The 24,983-nt window shown below is 43.4% G+C and overlaps 1 protein-coding gene across 3 annotated transcripts; it reads left to right on the top strand.

Annotated features, from left to right (window-relative positions):
* The first annotated feature begins 5,106 nt into the window (after positions 1 to 5,106).
* NUP54 (nucleoporin 54) lies at positions 5,107 to 23,171 on the top strand. Of its 3 annotated transcripts, XM_074228483.1 has the most exons (13): positions 5,107 to 5,245; positions 5,372 to 5,533; positions 7,350 to 7,433; positions 7,536 to 7,664; positions 9,866 to 10,092; positions 11,100 to 11,287; positions 13,397 to 13,593; positions 16,117 to 16,171; positions 16,743 to 16,836; positions 18,760 to 18,867; positions 20,553 to 20,672; positions 21,044 to 21,154; positions 22,337 to 23,171. In XM_074228483.1, exons 1-13 carry the CDS (start codon positions 5,179 to 5,181, stop codon positions 22,466 to 22,468), a joined length of 1,674 nt encoding a protein of 557 aa, XP_074084584.1. In that variant the 5' UTR covers positions 5,107 to 5,178; the 3' UTR covers positions 22,469 to 23,171. The 3 variants fall into 3 exon arrangements, with proteins under 3 accessions (XP_074084584.1, XP_074084582.1, XP_074084581.1); XM_074228481.1 differs by lacking the exon at positions 5,372 to 5,533 and having other exon boundaries at positions 7,350 to 7,430; XM_074228480.1 differs by lacking the exon at positions 5,372 to 5,533.
* The last annotated feature ends 1,812 nt before the right edge of the window (positions 23,172 to 24,983 follow it).

The following is a 24,983-nucleotide window of genomic DNA, read 5'->3' as shown; positions in this document are numbered from 1 at the left end:
TATTCAAAGCACTCTTCAGTTTCCCAAATAATTCAGTCTTTCTATCCCATACTAGGTCTGAGAAACATATATTGAGTGTTTTGAGCCGATCCTTTGACTATACCATTGTTCAGACAATAGATGTATTCAACCCCTCATTTTTTTATTCTGTGCATAGTAAAGTTGGACCCTCCTAAAGTGATTCCTTAACTCCTTTGCCAAGTTTCACACACCATGCCAAGGGTATCCAGAGAACCTTTACTTCTACAGGGAATCTATCTTCCCACCCATTTGACAGTAGTTTATCTCCCTTATTCATTCTTGATAATAGTACTCAGAAAGTCATCAAACAAGATCATCTCTATTACAACTTCCAAGTAATTTTGACCTTGGCACAGGAGACAGCTTATTGAAAGAAAGCCTTTGCAAGATGTCATTTTGTTTTGTTCAATGTGACCTACCAGGTCAATAGATACAGCCCACTGTGGAAGATGAACTGCATCACATCTTAAAACAGGAATCAGTAGAGGAGAAAATATGCTTATGGAAAACCTACAAGATCTAGCTAGCTAAGTCCAACTAATTTGATCCTCAAATGCCTTCTGGAGGACTTGACTCAGCTGAGTCTTTCATTAGGCTTTCTCCATTACTCTTCATTTTCCCGTTTAAGATTTTACACTTACAAATGTAATAAGGTCATGTTTTAATTAATTAAATTTAATTTTGGGGTTTGAGAAGTCATTTCAGTTTGTGGGACTTATACTTCCATTTTCTTTTAGGGTTTTTATTTTTTTGCAGGGCACATGGGGTTAAGTGGCTTGCCCAAGGCCACACAGCTAGGTAATTATTAAGTGTCTGAGACCAAATTTGAACCCAGGTCCTCCTGACTCCAGGGCTGGTGTTTTATCCAATTCGCCATCTAGCCACCCCCTTCCATTTCTTTTTAACAAGTCCTGAAATCAAATGCATAATTAAGAAAACATGCTACTCTACTAATTGGTTACATGCATTTGAGAAGCCTGAAGCTTGGGGAACCTTAAAGTCAGCAAAAATGGGGTTCCCTATGTCATTCTGGGAAGGTCCTTAGCCATTTAAGGGTTCCAAGCAAGACTAAGGCTCAAAACTGTCAAATGGTCTGCTTTGGTGGATAGGGCTACCTTCATCCGTGGAACAAATCACAGGTCAGGCTCTTTACAAACCTTAAGTCTTGTCCACAGCAAAGGGAAAAAGCAGTTGGCCTTACTCAACTCAAAGGCATTAGTTATTAGAATCTTTATCTTTTTGATTTTGCAGCCTCAGTGCTTAGCAGGGTCTGACATGATGATTTTGGTATTTGTCCTTCCTTCTTGAAGAGCATGACATCAGGGAGGTTATACCATGACAAGCACGAGAATTGGATTGAGTGAGGAGGTACTGTGCTAAGTCAGCAGCCTCACTTTCTCCTCTGAAGTCATCTGGGTCCAGTGGCCAGATATGATTCAGGATGACTGGAGATGGCCCTGGATGCGAAGCAGAGTTAAGTGACTGTCCAAGGTCACACAGTATCTGAGACCAGATTTGCTGATTCCAGGGGCTGTGCTCTATCTGCTGGGCTACCTAGCTATCTGTGATAGGTGCCTTAATAAATGTATAGAGATTGACTGCTATGATCAGTTGCCACCACATGACTGTTCTTGTTCTTGAAAGGAAAAAAACCATTAAAAAGACAAACAGAAAAATTAGTGAACATTGGGGATTTTATTTGAAAATATGGTGGATTTAAAAAATTAAGCTGGCCACTGAACTTTGCTGTTTATAAAAGGTGATCAGCAGCTTTGGCCTGTTATATTTTCTCCTCTTTACGATTTCTTTCTTGTGGCGATTAAAGATATTCAGAATAGTACAATTGACATTTAATGTGATTCTAAGAATGCTTGTTTCTGTTTTAAAAAAGTTATCATCATCACTCTCAGACACTTAATAATTACCTAGCTGTGTGGCCTTGGGCAAGCCACTTAACCCCATTTGCCTTGCAAAAAAAAAACTAAAATAAAAAAAGTTATCATTTCTACAAAATAGAATCTAGAAGTTTTTGATGGCATCTTGACTGGAGTTAATCCCCAAAAGCCCAAAGGAATCAGAAAAAAGTTGGAACAAAGATGGAGGAACATATTTGTTCTATCTTGGGTTTCTTTGTGTCTGAAAGTTTGTGGGGTTTTTTTCCCTCTAGCCTGATAACATTTGGGAAAAATCTGTGACCTACCCATTAGATCTTAAAATCCTCCCAATCTCATGTCACTTCACTCATTCACTGAACAATTTTAATTATGGCCTCTATGCAGACAACTATGATAGGCACTCTCAAATGTACAGTTTAGGCAAGAAACATTATTTTTAGAATTTTATTATCTAAATGTCATAGGGATGGTGATAAGTATTTATGATACCTGTTATATGCCAGGTACTCTATTAAAAGGTCTTTACTGGTATCTCATTTGGTTCTCACAATGAGATAGTTACTGAGATTGTCTTCATTTCGAGTTGGGCAAAGTGAGGCGGCCGACGAGGGTCACCGGGCTGATAAGGGCGGAGGCTGGACTCCAGGACCTCCCTGTGAGGCGGACGGACGAGGGGCACCGGGCTGGTAAGGGCGGAGGCTGGACTCCGGGACCTCCCTGTGAGGGCCGGACGAGGGGCACCGGGCTGATAAGGGCGGAGGCTGGACTCCGGGACCTCCCTGTGAGGGCCGGACGAGGGGCACCGGGCTGGTAAGGGCGGAGGCTGGACTCCGGGACCTGCCTGTGAGGCGGGGCGGACGAGGGGCACCGGGCTGGTAAGGGCGGAGGCTGGACTCCGGGACCTCCCTGTGAGGGCCGGACGAGGGGCACCGGGCTGGTAAGGGCGGAGGCTGGACTCCGGGACCTCCCTGTGAGGCGGGCGGACGAGGGGCACCGGGCTGGTAAGGGCGGAGGCTGGACTCCGGGACCTCCCTGTGAGGCGGCCGGACGAGGGGCACCGGGCTGGTAAGGGCGGAGGCTGGACTCCGGGACCTGCCTGTGAGGCGGCCGGACGAGGGGCACCGGGCTGGTAAGGGCGGAGGCTGGACTCCGGGACCTCCCTGTGAGGGGCCGGACGAGGGGCACCGGGCTGGTAAGGGCGGAGGCTGGACTCCGGGACCTGCCTGTGAGGCGGCCGGACGAGGGGCACCGGGCTGGTAAGGGCGGAGGCTGGACTCCAGGACCTGCCTGTGAGGCGGGCGGACGAGGGGCACCGGGCTGATAAGGGCGGAGGCTGGACTCCGGGACCTGCCTGTGAGGCGGCCGGACGAGGGGCACCGGGCTGGTAAGGGCGGAGGCTGGACTCCAGGACCTCCCTGTGAGGCGGCCGGACGAGGGGCACCGGGCTGGTAAGGGGCGGAGGATGGACTCCAGGACCTCCCTGTGAGGCGGGCGGACGAGGGGTACCGGGCTGATAAGGGCGGAGGCTGGACTCCAGGACCTCCCTGTGAGGGCCGGACGAGGGGCACCGGGCTGGTAAGGGCGGAGGCTGGACTCCGGGACCTGCCTGTGAGGCGGCCGGACGAGGGGCACCGGGCTGGTAAGGGCGGAGGCTGGACTCCGGGACCTCCCTGTGAGGCGGCCGGACGAGGGGCACCGGGCTGGTAAGGGCGGAGGCTGGACTCCGGGACCTGCCTGTGAGGCGGCCGGACGAGGGGCACCGGGCTGGTAAGGGCGGAGGCTGGACTCCAGGACCTGCCTGTGAGGCGGGCGGACGAGGGGCACCGGGCTGATAAGGGCGGAGGCTGGACTCCGGGACCTGCCTGTGAGGCGGCCGGACGAGGGGCACCGGGCTGGTAAGGGCGGAGGCTGGACTCCAGGACCTCCCTGTGAGGCGGGCGGACGAGGGGTACCGGGCTGATAAGGGCGGAGGCTGGACTCCGGGACCTCCCTGTGAGGCGGCCGGACGAGGGGCACCGGGCTGGTAAGGGCGGAGGCTGGACTCCAGGACCTGCCTGTGAGGCGGGCGGACGAGGGGCACCGGGCTGATAAGGGCGGAGGCTGGACTCCGGGACCTGCCTGTGAGGGCCGGACGAGGGGCACCGGGCTGGTAAGGGCGGAGGCTGGACTCCAGGACCTCCCTGTGAGGCGGGCGGACGAGGGGTACCGGGCTGATAAGGGCGGAGGCTGGACTCCAGGACCTCCCTGTGAGGGCCGGACGAGGGGCACCGGGCTGGTAAGGGCGGAGGCTGGACTCCGGGACCTGCCTGTGAGGCGGCTGGACGAGGGGCACCGGGCTGGTAAGGGCGGAGGCTGGACTCCGGGACCTGCCTGTGAGGCGGGCGGACGAGGGGCACCGGGCTGGTAAGGGCGGAGGCTGGACTCCGGGACCTCCCTGTGAGGCGGCTGGACGAGGGGCACCGGGCTGGTAAGGGCGGAGGCTGGACTCCGGGACCTGCCTGTGAGGCGGGCAGACGAGGGGCACCGGGCTGGTAAGGGCGGAGGCTGGACTCCGGGACCCCCCTGCCCTATCTGCTGTTACCTAGCTGCCTCCCATGCTTTGGAGGGAATGCTACAGGCCAGTAAAGAACTGTGACACTGTCAGAAAAGTGGGGAGAGCGCGCGAAAAGCGTCAGGCTAGAATGCCAAGGCGAAGAATATAGCCGACCCCTATGGAGTAGGGTTTACAAGGCCGAAAACAGCGTCGCACCGGGCAGTTAAGGGTCTGTGGGATCTCTGGACTGGGCAGCTTCAGTGACTGGGTCCAGGGGCCTGGATGCCGGGCAAGCTCGGGGGGTCCGCGGACGCAGCGCCGCCCCGCCTGCGCCCTGGGCACGGATGATGGGGGTCGGCCTGGCTGTGAACCCCCCGCGCTGGAAGGGCGGGGTTGGGGTCACCCCCGCCTGGCGGCTCGGATCCTCTCCGGCCTGGCCCTTCCCAAGGCCGGCACCCCCGAGCGCCCCAAACCGCGCAGGGCCCGCTGAGGATGGGGCTCCCCCCCCCCCCGCCTCTGTTCTCGCGAGAGGAGGCAGGGCAGCTCCGGCGAGAGCAGCGGGGGCGGGGCCGAGGGGCCGGGCAGGGAGCGCCCTGCCCCCCCGCCCCGCGCACGCGCGCGCGCGCCCCCCGCGGCCGCTGACGTCACAGAGGCGCCTCCCGCGGCCGCCCGGACCCTTCCGCCCGTGGCACCGGCGCCCGCCGCTGCGCTCGGGGCCCCGGGAGCCGCATGGCCTTCAACTTCGGGGCCCCCGCGGGCGGCACGGCCACGGCCGCCACCCCCGCCGCCCCCGCCGGTGAGTGGGGGCGCCGGGCGGGTCGGGCCCCGGGAGGGGGAGGGGCGGGCGGGGCGGGGGGCTCCGCACTGATCCTCACTCTGCTTTCTCTCTCTCTCTCCTCTCTCTCCCGCCTCCGCCCGGCAGGATTTGGGGGGCTGGAGGCCGCCGGCTCCGCCCCCGGCGGGTTTAATTTTGGGGGTTTCGGCCTAGCCGCTCCTCCTGCCGTGAACTTTAATGTTGGGACGTTCGGTGTCTCCACCAGCGCCGCCGCCCCCTTCACTTTTGGTAACCCTCTGGCCAGCGCAGGTAGAGAGACCCCCGGGGGCTCGCGGGCCCGCCGCGGGGAGGGGGGCGGAGCAGCATGCGGGCGCCCACCCCGCCGCCGCCGCCGGGGCCGGGCGGGGCGGGGCGCGGCGGGGCGGGGCGGGGGGCTGCGACACCCTGGGGGGGCTGAGCACGTGCACCCACACCCGCGGCCCCGGCCGGTCCGGGGCCGGCCTCCCGCCTCGGCTGACCGGGGCCGCTCTGCCGGTCTGCACACCTGGCCTCGCCGCTCCCTTCATGCCCGTTCGCAAAACACTTGTGCAGAAAACAATTTGCTGCTTAAAACTGATTTTTGGAGAATTCTTTAAATCCTTGTGGAATCCGCAAGTTCGAACTATCATCCGCTTACAGTGACTTCACTGATCCCCTAATGTCCATCGACAGTTTTTTCCCCTACTGACAACTCACTTGCAGAAATATTTTTACTGCTTAAAACTGATTTCTGGATAATTCTTCCGTGAATCCAACATTGTATGGAATCCACATGTTGATGCTACATCTTTTTTTAATCTAACTTAATCCGTTCCTTAATGCCCACTGACATTTTTTCCTTACTAAAAACTCACTTTCAGAAATATTTTTGCTACTTAAAACAGATTTTTGGATTTTCTAAATTCTTTGGTGAAACCACACTATCGTCTACTTAATTTTGAGCAAAAAAGTTTATGTGAAAAAAATATATACAATTTCCTACGATAAAATAATCATATATTGTATTCTTCATAAGTCCTCTTCACAAAAGAGGATTTATATTCTTTTGAATTCAATTCATTAAACATTTATTAAGCTCTACTGTGTTCGAGGCACTGTGCGTGATGCTGGGAGTTCAGAAGTGAAGAAAACAGTCTGTGCTCCCAAGGAGCTTACAATCTAATACAACTCTACTGCTGTTTTACATGCTATTGCCAGAGGAGTTTTGTGTTTGATTTGTGCTTCTGAATAGAGCTACAATTCAGCAAAAATAAATGACCGTGTTTATTATGGATTACTTAATAAAGTAATTCCACTTTTGTTTTTTAAAGAACACTGGCATTTTCATTTTTATCAGTTGCAGTTCATGTATTAAGTCACATCAGTGTCACATTTGTAGAATACATCATTTTTCTTTTTTTAATCCATTGATAAGTTTTTAACTGCAATTTTATCAACTGTAAATTTAACTACTCAGCTTTTATACTTTAGTAAGTATATGAAGTGCATTCTCAATGAAGAACTGTGTCCTATTGATCCCTTTATTTGGTACTTTTGGAAATTTTATTTTATTCTGAACTTCATAATATGTTCTCCAGTTTTCCATAGCAACATTATGTGTTGACTGAAATGGAGGTCTCTGGCTAAATCAGAGTGTGTCTTAGGGAATTTTTTTTTTGAAGTGTAGATCCAAAGCAAGTGAGGGTTAAGTTACATTGATTAGTATTTTATGAACTATATATTAATTTGCAAGTATCTAATATACTGGCAGGATTTTTTAACCTTTTTGATGTCCTGGACACTACCTGCATAGTCGGTGAAGTCTATGGACCTTTTCTCAGAATGTTTTTATGTGTATATCTTTGTATGTGTGTATGTGTGTGTATACATCTGTCTGTATAGATGGGTATGTTTCTATATATGCATAGATGAATATTTTAAATATATGCATACATAAATATATTTTTAACAAAAATTATATTGAAATAGAGCTGTCAGAACATTTTCCTAAAACAAGTTTACAGATCCCAGACCAAGAATAGAGCCACTGTTTAACAGAAACAGTATATTAATACTAATGTTTCCATGTTCTCTATTTATTTGCCAGGCACATTTGGAGGGTTTGGGACCACCACCACGACAGCAGGCTCTGCCTTCAGCTTTTCTGCTCCCACTAACACAGGCACAGGTGGTAAGAACCCCAACAGAATAGAACTAAAGAGAATTGATATGGGCTTGTTGGGTAATTATATTTTTTGGTAACACTTGAGTAAACCCAGTTTTTCCTTCAAAGGACTCTTTGCTACCCAGAACAAAGGTTTTGGATTTGGAACAACTAGTTTTGGCACAACAGCAGGAACCGGTACTGGTTTGGGAACCGGTCTAGGATTTGGAACGTTCAATACACAGCAGACTCAAAATAGTAAGTATAAGAAGTTTGTTTTGCTTTTTAAAAATTCATGTTACCATGTCTTTGAAAAAATTAATCATGAGCTTTTTAGTCATTTCACATTTTTCATCATTGTATGATCTCTGTCATATGAACTCTGTATTCATGTTTGCCCTCTTTAACTGGACCTTCATTATAGAGAGTTGATCCTTTTATTCCTCCTTAATTGATTCCTCATCTCACTCTCCACATTTCAGAACCTTTGCTTCTCTCCTCTAGCCTCCTACATTGCCCACTCTTCCACTCTCAGAGGGCCTGCCCTCTTACTTTGGTTTTTTTTTTTTAGGTTTTTGCAAGGCCAACGGGGTTAAGTGGCTTGCCCAAGGCCACACAGCTAGGTAATTATTAAGTGTCTGAGACCGGATTTGAACCCAGGTACTCCTGACTCCAGGGCCGGTGCTTTATCCACTGCGCCACCTAGCTGCCCCTTATTTGCTTTTCTTGAGAGAAGGGCACACTCCCAAGTCTCACAAAGGTAGTGAAGATCAAGGAGCTGCCCCGAACTGACAGTCAAGCAAGATTAAATGGCCTAATGCGATTCCCTCCTCCTCTCCATCCTCTTTCTGTCTACTCATTGGTCAGTCTTCAGAGTTACTACTCAGGAGAAAATCGAGCCCAGCAACAAGGAAAAGAATGAAAGATTTGCATAAAATATTACCTCATCATCCAGATGGTGGAAAAAACCTTCAGGATTATTAACTGTCCTAATGAAGTAATGTCTAAATCCAGTAAAAATAGGTTTATCATAAAGTTATGAACTTGTCTTGCAATGTAAGGTCTTTTCTAGGAACAGTCTATTATCCTCCCGTTTAGTAAAAATGTCCTTATTGAGAAAACAGGTGGTGTTACAAGTCTCATTTGGAATGCAAGGTCTTCTAAGAATAATGGTTTGTTTCTCTTAATATTTCTTAACCCTGAGAGGACTTCTCTAGGAATATTAACCCTAAGGAGCTTTTATTGAGAATATTCCCATTCATTCTTTTATATGTATACCCTAGTGCTTAGTACAGCGATTGGCACATGGGGAGGACCTGAACATGCTTGAAAAATAAGGATTTATTAAGGATAAAAGGCCTGGGGGGTGGGGAGTGGGAGTCTAAACTTTCCCAGTCAATGGCACTTAGAACCACAGAAAAGCAGTTTTTGAGAACTGTGCTTCCCAGGGACCCCTTCAGTTGTTTCCTACTGTTTTCACCTCCTCTTATTCATCTTTCTCTACTCCCCCCCCCCCCCCCCCCCCCCCCCCAGTAATGAGAATGGATTTCCAAGCTGTAGAGAGGAGGGGAACAGGAGTGTCATTTCTTGAAATGATTTGTTTTCAATTGTATGTTATAATGTGTAATTTGACCTGATATAGTGGTTGCTTGGAATTTTTTTTCACTGAAATTCATTCAAGTTTTGACTTGCATTTAGCACATTTAGTGGTCTTCCTTTGTTCTGAAGACCAAGAGTAGAATTAGAACACAGAAGACCCGTTGGATCTTAGCTGTATCTAGCTGTAAAAAATACTGCCTTTGGGGAGTACTCCATTCCATTCTGATGTACCATGACATTAAACGTTCTCATCTTTCCATTTCCGCTGAGAGGTTTAACTTGAGAAGAGACTGTATTCTGTCTTGCTGACATGCTAATAGCCATTGCCTTTGTAAAAACTTCTGGATCTGTTGGAAGTACACAAATCTTATGGAATCTTACATAATTCAAAATAAACTTGAGGAACCCCCAACATCCCAGAATGTAACAATATTGATTAGCCACAAAGCTTTTGGAATTGAATGTGGTCATCTGTTGTCTGAGGCTTTAGTATGACTAACTTCTCTGTGTTGGATCCATGGGAATCTGGTCCTTGGAACAAGAGCAACGGTGGGCATTTGTCCAGCTCAGCTGTCTGCAGTTTACTAAGTGCTTTTCGTACTTGGTATTATTGGAGCAGGCTACAAAACTGAGGCACTTGGTGATATAACTCATAAGTTTTGGAGGCAGGATTGGAATCCAGAGCTTTCTGATTCCCAGTCTGGCACTATCCATTTGGAATTATTAAGTATTTATTCAGCTGAGAATGTGAAAGGATGATAATGCTGTTATTAATATCATTAGACCTTTTTGTTTGATGTCTCCCTTGATATACAGGATTGTTTTTGTTTCTAATAGTAACATCTCTAACTCTTCCCCAGATCTAGGCAGTCTCTTCAGTCAGCCCACCCAAGCCCCTGTCCAGTCTAACCAACTGATCAATACAGCAAGTGCTCTTTCTGCCCCCACACTTCTGGGAGATGAGAGAGATGCGATTTTGGCAAAATGGAATCAGCTCCAGGCCTTCTGGGGAACAGGCAAAGGATACTTCAACAATAACATTCCACCTGTGGAGTTCACCCAGGAAAACCCTTTCTGTAGATTTAAGGTATGAGGCCGTTCTTTTCAATGTTGGTGACATTATAGAAAGTCCAGCAAGCAGGAGATACGTTTTTTGAGCTGTTTGGAGCCTCTGCTTCCTTCTCTAAGAACTAAAATGTTGCCTTTCAATGTGTGAAATTGAAACTGAGTGCCTTTTGTTTAGGGATCTGAATATTATGTATCAGAATAAGCAGGTGGAATATTTTGATTTAATTATAACCTAGTGCTGAGAGAGAGAGATTTGTAGTCAGCAGTATTTTACTATGCCTAGCCTGTCTAGCTGTTATCCTAATATGGGTTAAAGTGAATAAATTGGTTGATTAATTGGTTTTGCCAACTTTTTTGAAAGATCACTGCTGTGTCATAGAGCTGCATTTCTCCTAGACCCTGCTTGCGTGGGGACAGCTGCCTAGTCCTTCTTCAGAGATGGGGCTGATGACAGGCTGAGGCCAGCCACACATGACCCTGGGATCCCTAGAGTATGTGATGCTCCATTGTGGCCGGGCAGCACACACCTTGTCTCCACTCGGTCTCCTGGGTTCCCCCGCCCAGGGCAGTGCCAGGCAGTCACGCACAGCTCTCAGAATTACGAAGCTCATGTCTCCTGCTAGAGTCAGGAGGACCCGAGTTCAAATGTGGCCTCAGGCACGGGTCACTGCATGCCTGTCTGTAGAATAGGAACAAGGACAGCCTTCCACAGTGCTGGGACATTGAAATGAGATGACATTTGTTAAGAACTCGGTACGGTTCTTGGAACATAATGATAATGATTGCTTAATGAATTTTGGGTGTGGGTAGGTTGTTGTGGAGACAGGGAGAGATGTAGGAAAGTGTCCTGAAAGTTTGAATGGGAAGGGAAGGGAGGAGGCATTTATAGGCAATCCAGATCTAAGCAGCACAGTTGTTTAAAAATTCTGTTTTATTAAAGATGGAGAAATGGGTGTAGTGAGCATTTAAGGGATTGACTTGACATCTGTTTTATATGTCTCAATTCTCTGTGCTGTCTTTTCACAGGCAGTGGGCTATAGCTGCATGCCCAACAATAAGGATGAAGATGGACTGGTGGTTTTAATTTTCAATAGGAAGGAAACAGACATCCGAGGCCAGCAACAACAGCTGATAGAATCATTCCATAAAATTTTGGGAGGAAATCAGACCCTTACTGTCAATGTAGAAGGTGTGAAAACTTTGCCAGATGACCAGTACGTATGCATTAAGGGTTTTGTACATTTATATCTTGTGGTTCAGACATACTTGGTGATAATGTAGCATCCTCATTCTCTTTCATATGTGTTGGTCCATGCCTCATGGACTGTACCCTTCCTGAAACATTTAAAATCACATGTTATTTTGTTTTTGTTTCATATTCGCTGTTAATAGAAAGTTTTTCAACTCGGGTCCTCCTGACTTCAGGGCTGGTGCTCTATCCACTTTGCCACCTTGCTGCCCCCGCATACCTCATTTATTTTTCTTGTGTATATTGATTTTCTTACTTGCTTAATCTTGATAGTCTTTGTTGCATTATTATTCACTTAGAGGAGAAAATATTCAGTATGCTATTGTGTAAATTAAGTATAACAAAAATTTTGTAAAGTTTTTAGGCACTGGAATTGTGAATTGCTTCTGCATGTGGTCATAATGATAAGTAGTAGCAGATCGTAATGCTTTAATGTTTACTTATTTGAGCCGTACCACAACTCTGAGGTAAGAACTATAGGTATTATCATCTTCCTTTTATAGATGAGAAAATTTGTTCAGAGTCAGTCAGCTACTCAGAGTCAGAGAGAGTTGGGCCTGAGTCTGCGTGATCCTAAATAGGTACTCTCCTGCAGTCTAGTTTCATAATGAGAAATTAATTTTGAGATTTTTTTTAAATGGAAGAATTATTTCTGAGAAGATGTAATAAGCTTAAATGGTCATATGAAATATTTTTCTAAATTCATTTCCATAGAGTGGTGGCTACTGGTTACCAAGAGCTGTCCTAGGTTCTAAGGGGGAAGAAGTTTAGACTTAGCATACCTCATTCTTTTTTTTTGTTTGTTTGTTTTTGCAAGGCAGTGGGTTGAGTGACTTGCCCAAGGTCACACAGCTAGGTAATTATTAAGTGTCTGAGGCCGGATTTGAACTCAGGTCTTCCTGACTTCAGGGCCGGTGCTCCATCCACTGCGCCACCTCGCTGCCCCCACATACCTCATTCTTAATGGATCTTGGAGAGGGACATCAGAGATAGCCCTGGTTAACTTGACTGCTCAGTAAGTATATTAGAAAGGACCAAATCAGCTCCTCTGTGAGGCTCAAAATGTCATTTTTACTGGGAGATTGTGAAAGGTTTCTAGGAGGGAAACATCATTTGATTTGCAGTTGAAAGGATGGGTAGGAAATTGGGAAATAGGGAAGGAAAGGGAAAAAAAAAACATGTTTGTCTGGAACCTGCTCTATGTCCAGGAGTGAGATGAAAGCAGACTGAGAGGCAGTGTGGTGACTCTCTGTGTAGGGCCTTGGATACCCCACAAAGAAACTTCCATTTTATCTGATTATCATTAAGGAGCAGAGATTGGTGGACATGAGGAAGATGAGTCTGGCAAGAGGATGAAGGAGAGTAGAAGGGATGGAGACATGTAGGGATAATCTGATGGTGTCTGGGGATTAGATTTTAGACATTAGCTGATTCATCCTTCCAGATTGCCTTTTGTTCCTCTCACACCATGTTCCATCTCCCATCTCCATGCTTTTGCACTGGTAATCCCTCATGTCTGATGTACGCTGCCTCCTCACCTCTGCTTTAGCTTTTCCTCTGAGATTCAGCTTAACTATCACCTTTTACATGAAGCCTTCCTTGATTATTTTCAGTTGTTTTAGTGTCTTTCCTTCAATTAACTTGCATTTACTTATATTTATTCTATGCTTCTGTGTGCTTGTCACCACCCCCACCTCCACCCCCCCATCACAATATAAACTTGAGTAGAGATTGTTTCATTCTTCACATTTGCATCTCTCACTCTTGGGCTGTAGTAGGGACTTAATTGATAATTATTGGTTGACTTTGATACTGTTAAAGGTTAGAGGATTTTATAAAGGATTTTTCGTGCCCTTCATAAAATTTCAAAAATAACTAAATCATTTTGATGTCACAGTGGGAAGTTAAAGTTTTCTTATTTAATTTTTAAAAAATCTAATTATTCTGTACTACAGCTATCATTTCTGATACTAACTACATACATATCCTTTTTCTAAAATCAGACATTTGCATTTGTATTTATTGCTGGAAGATACAAACTTGATATCTTTTTTATCTCAAATTATTTTTTCAGGACAGAAGTTGTCATATATGTTGTTGAACGTTCTCCAAATGGCACATCAAGGCGAGTTCCAGCAACAACACTGCATGCCCATTTTGAACAAGCAAATATAAAAACTTCATTGCAGCAACTTGGAGTTACCCTTTCTATGACCAGAACAGAGCTCTCCCCTGCACAGATCAAGCAGCTTTTACAGAATCCTCCTGCTGGTAGGTGCTGTAGGGTTAAGATTTGGACTAAAGGAGTAAATGTGCACATACATTTTCCTGCAGAAATGTTAAAGATCACCTGTGACATTTTTGTTTTGGCATAAGGTTTTTGGGGATGTGAAAAAAAGTAAGACTTTTGTCCATTACCAATTATTAAATCAAGAAACTTAAAGGGCTGATAATTATTCTGCTGTCTTAGTTACACAAATTGACATATTGTTGACTATTTAATAACTATTAAGTAATTTTATATTACTTACTAATGTCAACGTTTGTTAATAAAAGTTAAAAGCAATAGAAATGGGCATTTTTCTACCATGCATATCTATAGCTGATTAAAACATTCTTTTAATCAGTCATTGAAGTAGAAATGCTTATATGTATTAACAAGTATTGTGCTAAGTCTTTAGGAAGGCAGTACTTGATCTTGAAGACTTCATTTTGGGGAAGCGTGGGAGAACAAGGACAAGGAGTGGGGGAGAAAATAAGATGTTTACAAATAAAAATAAAAGTAGAAGGTGTAAAAGTACACAGCAAAGTGTTAAGAAAAGTTAAAAATGTTGGGAATTACAAAGAGTTGAGGATTGTGAGAAAATGAAGGAAGCAGGTGGCAGCGAGGTGGCTCAGTGGATAGATCACCATCTCTGGAGTCAGGAGGATCTGAGTTGAAATCCGACCTCATACACTTTAACTCTTACTTTGCTGTATGACCTTGGACAAAACATCTAATGCTGTTGCCTTGCAGAAATTAAAAATAGAAAGAGAATGAAGCAGTTGAGTGAGGAGCACTGGGGTGGTAACCAAAGACGATGATGTGGTCAAGTGAAATTTGTTTTAGAACAAGGGATATTGAAACATCTTTGTAGGAAGAACAGTATGAGCTAGCGACAAGGGGAGAGATTGATGACATGAGGGAGGATAGGAATGGAGCTTGGGTTTGCCTTGATAGGGAGCCAGGATGCCTTTCCTTACCCTTTTATATCAGAAAATCCTACCCCTTTCTTCTTCTACAGAGTTTTCCTTTTCATTGAGAGAGTGAAAAGAACATTATGTTTTTGTTGACATCAGCAGCCAGAGCCTGTCTAGGGGAGGTCAGTCAACCCTTAGAAGGAAATTTACTTCTCTTGGATGAGGGGACTATCAGAGTGAGGGATCTTTCAATAGATATGGTATTGCATCGATTTTGAAACTGCCCCCATAGAGCAGAGCATAACCCAGCTCATTGTTGCCTATTGATCTTGTGCAAATCTAGGCCCTATCCTCCCATATTAGCTACAAAGGGGTCCCTCTAATGGGCTGGAGATGTTTCTTGTGTTCTCCTGACATTAGAGGCACTAGTGGAACACTTTGGAAGACCACCTGTCATTGTCGTTCTCTCTACATGACAAACCATCTTCTCTTTCTGTTATTGATGATTCTTTAATTCTCCTGTTCTTTGGAGTTCTAATTTGGATTTTTAGGATGCCGTTTGATTACATCCACCGTGTACCTTTCCATTGCCCTCTGTGATAAATCATTTTTAATTCTTTGGCGGCAGTTGTAGTTCATGCCTTATTGCCATTTATGCCAAAATTCAGAGGATGGATTTTCATGTAAAATGAAAAAAGGGATCACATTAAGCCTACTTTCCTTGTGATGGATTTTGTGCTTCAGGTGAAAGGCTGGAGGAGAAGATCTCTGAAGTCCCTTCCAGCTGCGGGAGGGTCTGCTCTACAGAGATTGCCGAAGCCAAGTCAGGCCAAGGCCTTGTGTGTCTGTGAGCACCATCCATTAGAGGCTCACTGCACGGGACTGAGGATGTTAAGGCCCTTGTGCCAGGGAGAGTGGAATTCTAAGACATTAAAAATAGATGTTTGCATGTCTAAAACCTGTATCAGATTCCTGGGAGAAGGAAGAATGAAGGGAGGAGAAAAAATATGGAAATCAAATTCTTAAATGTAAAAACTACATTTACATATTGGGAAATGAAAACAATAGTTATAAAAATGTATATTTGTAAAGAAAAGAAAAATTAAATTGAAACCTATTTTGTGCTCCCTCATATATCACATGTCCCTTCCTACTACCAATCTTGCCTATTTAGAATAGGAAATGCTTTGTCTTATTAGTTTTAGATTTGACACTTTTAGATTGTCCCATAACTTGCCTGGTTATCTTTTGTTTTCCTAAGTTTATTACCCTAAAACTGTTGTTGCTTTTATTTTACCCCAAACTTAGAACTTCTAGTACATAGTCAACTCTTTTGCCATTTTGAATTCTTATAGAGCTTCATAGTAATCCCTTATGAAACAGAAAAATAAAAACTACCTGTTGTATTCAGTCTTTTATTTTCCCACTATGCTAATTTTTTTTAAAAAATTGTATCTTTGTATTTATCTCTTGTATAATTATGGTCTCTTGACAAATAGGAAATTTTTCTGTTTATAGAAATCCTGACAGACTTATTCTTTATTTAATTTACTTAATCAGAAGCAATATGTTTAGAGAGATATATCTTTAATACCTTTTTTCATTCTGTGGTAGGTGTTGATCCAATTATCTGGGAACAGGCCAAGGTGGATAACCCTGACTCTGAAAAGTAAGTGTATCTTAAGTTAGTAATAAATTTCATTGTATTAATAGTGCTTGCTACTATGAAGCAGAATAGAGTCCAGGATAAATGTTTAGTGAGTGGGATTGGTAAGATTTATTCTTGTGAATGTTTGATTTTTGGAACTCAGGAGGCAGTCTGGTTTATTGGAAAGAGTATCAGCTTTGAGTTAGGAAATCCACTGGCTAATGTCGTAACCTTGGTTAAGTTACTTAATCTTCTGAGACGTAGTTTAAAATGGAGTTGGACTAAAGTCCCTCATCTCTGTTGTTCTAATAAAATCAACATGGAATAATAATTAGTAGTAATGAATCTGGGAGGTCTGGGTTCAAGTTCTGTCTCTGACATAATACTATGCATCCCTGGACATGGCCTCTCATCACCCCAGGGAGCTTTGCTGTCTGAGACCAGAGGTCTTTGACCTTGGTTGATAAAGGGATTTTCCTCACTGGAGGAAATCCAATATCTGCAAACCCAGGCAGCACCCTTACTCCAAATAGACTTTTACATCTGTTGGCCATTTGTGCCTATTTGGAAATTAAACTCCATGTTTCTTTAGGCTAATTCCCGTGCCAATGGTGGGTTTCAAAGAACTTCTCCGAAGACTGAAGGTTCAAGATCAGATGACTAAACAGCATCAGACCAGATTAGATGTAAGTGAGCAATTGGGTTTCCATTCCCTGGGACTGGGAGTAGTGCCACAGAGTATCAAAGAAACTAACCTTCTGTATACATGTTATGTCATCCTAGCCAAGCTGAAAGGAAGACACAGTCTCAGGAAGATAATACATTGTGTATTATCAATGAGTAATTGTAGCTATTCACTGTGGCTTCTTTTGTACCACAAAGGCATTGGGAGAACACAAAATTAACAAATCATTTTATGAATTTAGAATTGATATTTCTTTGACTAGCATGGAAATGCTTTAAACTATAAAACACCTGCATATGTGATCCTATAAATCAGTGCCTCTCTAGTAACTGTGGAAGCAGCAGAATTAGTTGGCCACTTCTATTCTAGCAAGTTTAATGCGTGTGTTATTTTCATTAAGTACTTTTATGAAACTTCAGCATGTTGCAATTGTTCCTTTGTACGCTTTATAAAATCTTATTATGCATGATAGGCTTAAGAATATGGAAAATTTTAAAAATAATTTGTAATGTTTAAATCTGGTTTAGAACATTTTAGTTGTCTTAAGGATACAATCACAGCACCTCGGAGTTGAAATAGATCTTAGAGGTCCTCTAATCCAGCTTTCTCACTGAACAAAGGAGTCTTCTCTTGAGCACTTGGTAGTCACTGGTTTCTGCTCACAATGTCATGGGGAAGTCTTCACAGAAATGTTTTGGAGGTCTTCTGTATGGTGAACTGAGACCTCCCCCCCTCCCCCCATCCTTATTCTGCTCATTGAACTACTAAGAGAATTAACTCCTCTCACATTTGACTAATTGAAGTTTTAAAAAAAAATTTTTACATCACATTCATTTCCAAATATATCCCTTCTTCTTCCTCTGCTCAGGGAGTCTCCTTATAACAGGGAAAAACAAAAAAAAAGTTCAACCAGTTTATCATAGCTGCAGGGTTCTGCCCCCAAGATCCTTGCCTCATCGATGAAATGTCCACGGGTCAGATGTGACCTTTACAATGAGGGCATGTTCCCTCCATTTACAGGGTTGTCATTGTGTTTATTGCTTACCTTTGATTACAAAATTTCAGGCACATCTTCCCATATTTTTCTGAATTCTTCCTGTCTTAGATGTGCAGTGACCCACAACTTATTTAGTTCTAGTCAATGGCCGCTTATTTTGTTTCCAGTTTTTTGCTACTACAACAAGTACTTGTATAAATATTTTGGTACATTTGGGACTTGTTCCCCTTCTGTTTGACCTCTAGTACAAATTTTAATCACTTTTTAAAAGTGATTTTTCTAGAATGGTTGCCACAGTTCTACCAGCAGTGTATCAAGGTGCTTGTGGAAGACAGTTGTCCTCTCCATGGACTCAAACTGGTGGTGGGTTTGGTGCCCTAAATATGCATCATACCCCTCTGGAAGGCTGCAAGATCATCTCTCCCCTCCTTTGAACTTCCCAAAGTTGTAAGTTGTAATGTGGAGTTCAGTGGACCTGCCATGGGCCTCTGGTGGGAAAGATGGCTGTTTTTGGACTGTCTCTAGGACAGTTATCAAATTTTCACAGTCAGTTCCTAAGTTTCTAATTTGGTATGGTTCTGGGTTTCCCATAAAATCAGCCAATAGATGTGTCAGTTCTGAGAGTGCATTTATATAATATCCCCTCACACCACCACAGTGAGAAAGAGGGCTGTGCATACTTTTCACTATTCTGTGGGTCATTCTTTGTCATCATCATGAGATGATGGCGCGCTTCTGTAAAAATGAGTAGTCTTCTTGCCTGTCTCCAAAGAACCATACCTTTCTCAGAGTGATCAAGTCCAGGTGAACCTCCACTACCTCACTTGCCAGGCTTGTAGTACGTTAGCATCTAGTTTTGTTGTTTTGACAATTTAAAGGGGAATCAAAGTACTGTTGTAATAATTGTACCTCTTTTTTTATTTATAGATCATATCTGAAGATATCAGTGAGTTACAGAAGAATCAGACCACCACTCTGGCTAAAATAGCACAATACAAGAGGAAACTCATGGAACTTTCCCATAGGACCTTGCAGGTAGAGCAACAGGGAACCACTTTCAGGGCTTTTGTCCTTGTAGAATCCATTTTCTTTAAAAAATGGGAAAGACCCATTTCAAGTAGGTATGTCTGAAAGGTGGGTCTGTGACATAGACGCCTGTCATCAGGAGTAGGAAGTGGCAGCAACAGCCACTCAAGCTCCCCTTGCTTCTTTTCCCTTTAACGCTTCTTGGGGGGTTTTTCTGCTTCCTTTTTTTTCTCCTTTGTTTTTGTCTTAGAAACTCAGTCCCTGGCAAAGGACATTCTTAATCCTCCTGGTGACTTAGCCTACTACCTGGACTTAGTCATCTAAGTGTTGGCTGCCAGTTTTGTTGTTGTGGCTCATGGGATCACAGGAATCAGAACAATCAGAGACTTAAGAGGTCATCTTGTCTAATGGCTGCTGAAGGCCAAAGAGGTGGTCAACTATCACCCAGGCTCACCCAGGCAATAAGGAGAACTATGATCTGAATTTAGCTTTAAATATTTCATCATTTCTTACTCTTTTAGCTGTAAAACAATAAATGTTAACATGGACCTTTAAAAAAAAACTAATTCTAGTATATTAGAATGAGGTTCACCCTTTAAAACTTGAAGTTAGTTTTAGGACAAATTAAAATTCTTACTTTACACATTAGCTAGCTATTTTAAATGAATGTTTGTCAGATTAAGAGATAAACTATCTATTCCCACATAGCCACTCTAGCCAGTGTCATTAGGAGGTGGTGAGGGTGTTGACTTGGAATCAAATCAGCCTTAGACACTTAACAGCTATGTCTCTGGGCAGGTAAGTCACTTTAATTTTTCTTAGACTTGGCTTCCTCAGCTGTAAAATAAGAATCATAAGACTTAACTCAACAGGATGGTTTTAAAGATCAGCCAAGTTGGTGGAGGTGGACAGTGCTCTGTAACACTGGGATGGTGAGTACTGCTGCTGATACTCTAGTTGAGAATGCTGCTCCTGGCTGCAGATCCTGTTACTGACTGGGATCTTGGGAAAGTTACTTCACCTCTCTGGGGCTCTGAGGTTCCTCATCAGCCAAATGAGAGGCTTCATCTAGGGAACCTCTTCAGGCCCTTTGGGCTTTAAATCTAAGACTCTGTGAACTAAACCAAAGTCCCCGGTAATGCTAAAGTGAGGTATGAAGAAGGTAGGAATCTTTAGAGCTTGATCTGATGGGTGTTCACTGCATCAAATTTTCTCATTTTCTCAAATTTTCTTTGCTTGGCTCAGAATTAATACCAGGCTGGATAAACTTTTGAACTAAACCAGCTGGATATTTATGTACTTAAGTGGAATAAGCTTATTATTATAATAACTTAAAATACAATTATAATATAACTTATTATAATGTAACTTATCCAAGCAAGACAATTTTTCCAGATATTATTGTTCTGGATAATTCAAATTTTAATTAAGTTAAGCCAAATTGGATTCAAGAGAGCTTCACATTAAAGCTGCTTGTATTTTCCAAGTTTTATATCATGATGCCTTTGGTTTTTAAGTCAGTTGTTTTCAAATAAACTTCCTCCCCCCCATCCCAATGAATTTTTCTTGTAACAAAGGAAAAGAATGAAGTTAAAACTATTTTAACACAGTTTAAACACAGAAGTAAAATTTTCTAGGGCATAACTGAAGAAGAAAAAGATTTTCTTGCTACTCCTATGCCCCTCCTGTTGCAGGTTCTAATTAAGCAGGAAATTCAGAGGAAGAGTGGTTATGCTATCCAGGCCGATGAAGAGCAGCTCCGAGTACAACTGGATACAATTCAGTGTGAACTAAATGCACCTACACAGTTTAAGGTGAGTCAGTCCAAGGTGTGTGTGGGTGATGTACAGCCACAGTCCAGGATCTACAGGCAGCAAGTAGTTCTAAGCTAAGTGAAAGGAAACTTTAGAGAGAGCTCCCGAGTTTATGCTCTCTTCTCTACTAAACAGGTCAGCTTTTTCTTAACAACTTGCATGATGAATATAAATATTGGCCAAGTACAGACATACTTTTTTTCCCAAAAGTTAAAATATTTACAATTTCAGTGTGTCCTGAAATCAGCAGCTAGAGATTTTCATTTCCTTTTAGGGGTGTAGCTAATACTTGACACCCCCCCCCCAGCATTGCCAATGAATGTTGTATGTGACAGATGAAATACAATTATTTTACACCATTCTATTCTTAGGGTCGATTGAATGAGTTGATGTCCCAGATCAGGATGCAGAATCATTTTGGAGCTGTGAAATCTGAAGAACGGTATTATGTAGATGCAGATCTTCTACGGGAAATCAAGCAGGTAAATAGACTTTACATGGATGGAAAAAGACTTGATTGCAATAAAGGTTGTGGGTTTCTTAACATGAGTTCTGTAGCTTTCCATCAGTATAATATTGTCTCACTGAAATCTTCCCTTTTTCCCCCCAACCACTGATGTTTCTAAAGCTTATTCTAAACATCTGTAGGGAAGGGTTAAAAAAAATGTACAGGACAGTTAGATAGCAAGGTAGATAGAGAACACCAGACCTAGAGTTAGGAAGACCTGAGTTCAGATCCTGCCTCAGACAGATACTGATTGAGCCTGGGCAAGTCACTTAACCTGGTTTGCCACAAATTTCCTCATCTGTGAGGAAAATGAGTTGGAGAAGGAAATGTCAACCCTCTCCAGGATCTTTGCCAAGAACACTTTAAATAAAGAATTGTACATGACTGAAAAATGACTAAACAAAAAAAAACCTTAGCTAAATTTTTTTTGTAGGGAGCTTGAATTTTAGGTCATACAGGTCAAAGGTATCAGACTCTTTTGAGCCACATGTCCATTCAGCCTGAACCAGATTAAAATGTATTGGGGAAGTGTTTTAACAAAACAGATAAGGTTGCAATACAACTTGGATGATGTTAATTTGTGTTTTTTTGAGTCAGTATGCAGTCTGTAGGGTCCTTTTCTATTTGAGTTTGACACCACTGACCCTTGTGTTTGAAAATGGTTAGACAACAGTGGTCAGATAAAATTTGTTAAGTAGCTGACAAGAAATCATTTTGCTCTATGGCTTTCTAATCTCTGTTCTTTGGAGGCTGCTGGGACAAGGGGCGGCGAGAATTCTGTGTATAGCTCTGTGTCAGTGAGTTATGCACAAAAGGTACGGTAACTTTTGGAGGCCAGTGTCCTATGTCACTTTTTCAGGTGGTTGTGCTTCTGCCACAGCACACTGGAAAGTGCTGCGTGCAAAGGAAGCAGTGTTGAGGACTGGGGCTGTATCTGTTCATCAGTGGCATAATGAGGCCAGAAGATACTGGCTTTGACCCTTGATAGATGCTGCTGTCTGTACGCCTGGGTCAGTCGGGGCCTGGGGTGAAGGCCAGCTGCTGATCTGTGTGGGTGCACAATGAAATCCTATGTCTAGACAGATAAAGTGGCAATACACCCAGAATGATCCAGGGCGTTTTCTAATGTTGTTTTCTCTCTTTTTTAACATTCTAGCATTTGAAACAACAACAGGAAGGCCTCAGCCACTTGATTAGCATCATAAAAGATGATCTGGAGGACATAAAACTGATAGAACACGGATTGAACGAGAATATCCATATCAGAGGAGGACAGAGCTTCAGTTGACAGTGCCCAGCCTCGTGTCTTTTGGTTGGCTTTATGGATCTGTCACTCTGTCAGATCTTCCTGAAGACTGAAATTGACTGTATAATAAGAGCCTGCCAGAATTTGGTTTCTAAGAAAGTAATTGACAAATTATTGTTTATAAATTTGGAAATAGTATAGCTCTCTCAGCTTTTCAGACTTGACCTTTGAAAGGTTTGTACCTAAAAGCTGTATTTACTTTAAAAAAAGGAAAGGTCCATCATCACCAGTAGGATATGTACTATTGTACATTTTGACAGCAGCATTGTTGAAAAATCAGTGTTTAAAGATTATTCTCCATTGAGCCTGTACTGTGTTTTTCCACAGCCAATAAAAATATGAAAACAAGTGAATTTTGCAGTACAAAACCAGGAGAACCAGGCTGTTGCAGATCTGTACACTGTAGAGTTAATGTAGCTCAGTTTTTCTAATTGCGGATACCATTTTGAGGAAGAGTCAAGAAAACTTCTAAAGAGTCCTTTGTCATTGATGCTTTCTTTTGGGGACTTACAAGGGTTTGAAAGCTATTTTTATATTGGTTTTATTTATCTGCAAAATGAGCCCAAGCCCTTAGGAAATAACAAGAAATGCTTGTCTATTTTACAACATTGTCCTCTATTCTTTTTCCTTTTTATTTCTGTAAAAGATGGAAACTTCTTATAAATAAATTCTTGCTTTGTGATAACTTTCATATTTTGATATTTGGTATTTAGATGTTGCTATGTTAAGCACATTCATGTTCAAAAAAACAGTGCAAACTGGTCACCTGGCTTTCACAGATCTGGGTGGGAAATGAGAATTCTTTCCCGAAGGATAGGGGCAGTAGCAAAAGGTAGAATAACTTTGATTACATGAAATTGAAAAGCTTTTTGCATAAAATTAATGCATCTGGAGTAAAAGAAGAACTCCATTAGGAAAAAAAAATTCTTTGTCTCAGATATCTTTGATAATGGAAATACAAAGAAATAGGGCCAAAAGCCATCTTCCATTAGAGAAAATGGTCAAAGGATATGAACAAACACTAGAATTACAAATTTTTAGCTATATGAAAGAATGTTCCAAGTAATTATTAAGGAAATGTAAATCAAAAAACATCTTAGAGTTTTCCTCATCCATGGCAAATTTTCAGAGATGACAAAAGATTAAAACAGTTAATAAGGAAAGAGATGCCCCAATGCCCTGATGATGGAGCTGTGAGTCAAGAGCCCAATTCTGGAGAATAGTCTGGAATTATGCAAATTGACTACATAAGACCAGTTTCATTTGACCCAGAGATTCCTCCTGCTACATGAATGTACCCCAAAGGAGACCACTGGGGGTGGGGGAAAAAAAGGTTCTCTGTACACAACAGAATCTTTGCCTGCAGCATTGCCATCTTTGAGACTTTTTGTGATGGTAAAGAAACAGGCACAAAAGATGCCAGTTGACTAGGGAAGTGGTCTAAGAAACAAACATGATTGCAGAGAAGCCTGGACAGACGAGTCACTGAGGTCTTAGGTTCTCACACACTGCTGGTCACTGCAGATACTAGTTAAGGAAACCTAGCTAGAGATCAGTTTAACTGAGTACAAGGTAGGCTTGGGAGGGGCAGCACTAGTGGCAGTTGGTATCAGCAAAGGCTTCAGGAGTGAGGATGGCCAGTGCCAAGGCAAGAAGGGAGATGAAGCATTATATGGGAGGGACAGAGAGGAGCAGTTTGGCTGGATCACATGCTGGGAAGATAATTTGGGCTAAGGTGTAGACTAAGGCTTTAAAAAAACACTCATGAATTTGTATTTTATCCTGGCATGAGAAGAAGTCACCAGAGTCAGCTGAGAGCAGCCCTGGTCATTGCCATGCATGAGAAAATGTCTTGGCTTGGGATAACCTGGCACAGGCTTTGAAGCAGGGACCACAACATGCAGAATAGCCCCAACAATGGCAATGCAAAGATTAACCAAAACAACCATGAAGCAATCAGCCAAAAATTAGAGCACGCTTGGTGGGGCAGAGCTGAGCGTGGACACTGCAAAAAAAAAAAAAAAATTTAAAAATAGAATTTAAATCCTGTGATTAAAGGAAAACTACTTTTAAGATTGAAGTTTGCAATATCCAGCCAGTCATGATGGGTGCTTCCCCCCATCTCACTGATAACATTGAGATTGTATCCTTTTGACTGGTTTTGGTACCAATGCCACTCAGAATAAAGTGGTACCTGGTGGTACACTATGCTCTCATTTCAGAACCAGAATAACAACTCACTTTTAATAGCTGTTTTAAGTTTACAAGCGCTTTCCTTACCACCTGTGATGTTTGCTGGGTTACTTGCCCCCCCCCCCCCCCCCAATCGAGGCTCAGGCTATGAGCTCCAAGGACAGTGATTGGTTTGGCGGTGGCAGAGCTGTCCTCACCACCACATCCACTGCTTCCATTCCTTTTTCACTCATTATGCTTCTCCCCACAAGCTGAGTGGACAAGTCACTGGTTTGCTTCAGGAATATTTAGTGGAGTTTGCAGT

Source organism: Macrotis lagotis, chromosome 3, assembly GCF_037893015.1.
Source record: "Macrotis lagotis isolate mMagLag1 chromosome 3, bilby.v1.9.chrom.fasta, whole genome shotgun sequence".
Classification (NCBI taxonomy): domain Eukaryota; kingdom Metazoa; phylum Chordata; class Mammalia; order Peramelemorphia; family Peramelidae; genus Macrotis; species Macrotis lagotis.
The sequence above is the reverse complement of the archived record's forward strand: the minus strand, read 5'-3'. Positions and strand labels throughout refer to the sequence as shown.

Coding starts and splice junctions, on each gene's coding strand:
- NUP54 (XM_074228483.1), top strand. CDS start 5,179: ATGGCCTTCAACTTCGGGGCCCCCGCGGGCGGCACGGCCACGGCCGCC. Junction 5,534..7,349: donor TAACCCTCTGGCCAGCGCAG/GTAGAGAGACCC, acceptor TTTATTTGCCAG/GCACATTTGGAGGGTTTGGG. Junction 7,665..9,865: donor TACACAGCAGACTCAAAATA/GTAAGTATAAGA, acceptor ACTCTTCCCCAG/ATCTAGGCAGTCTCTTCAGT.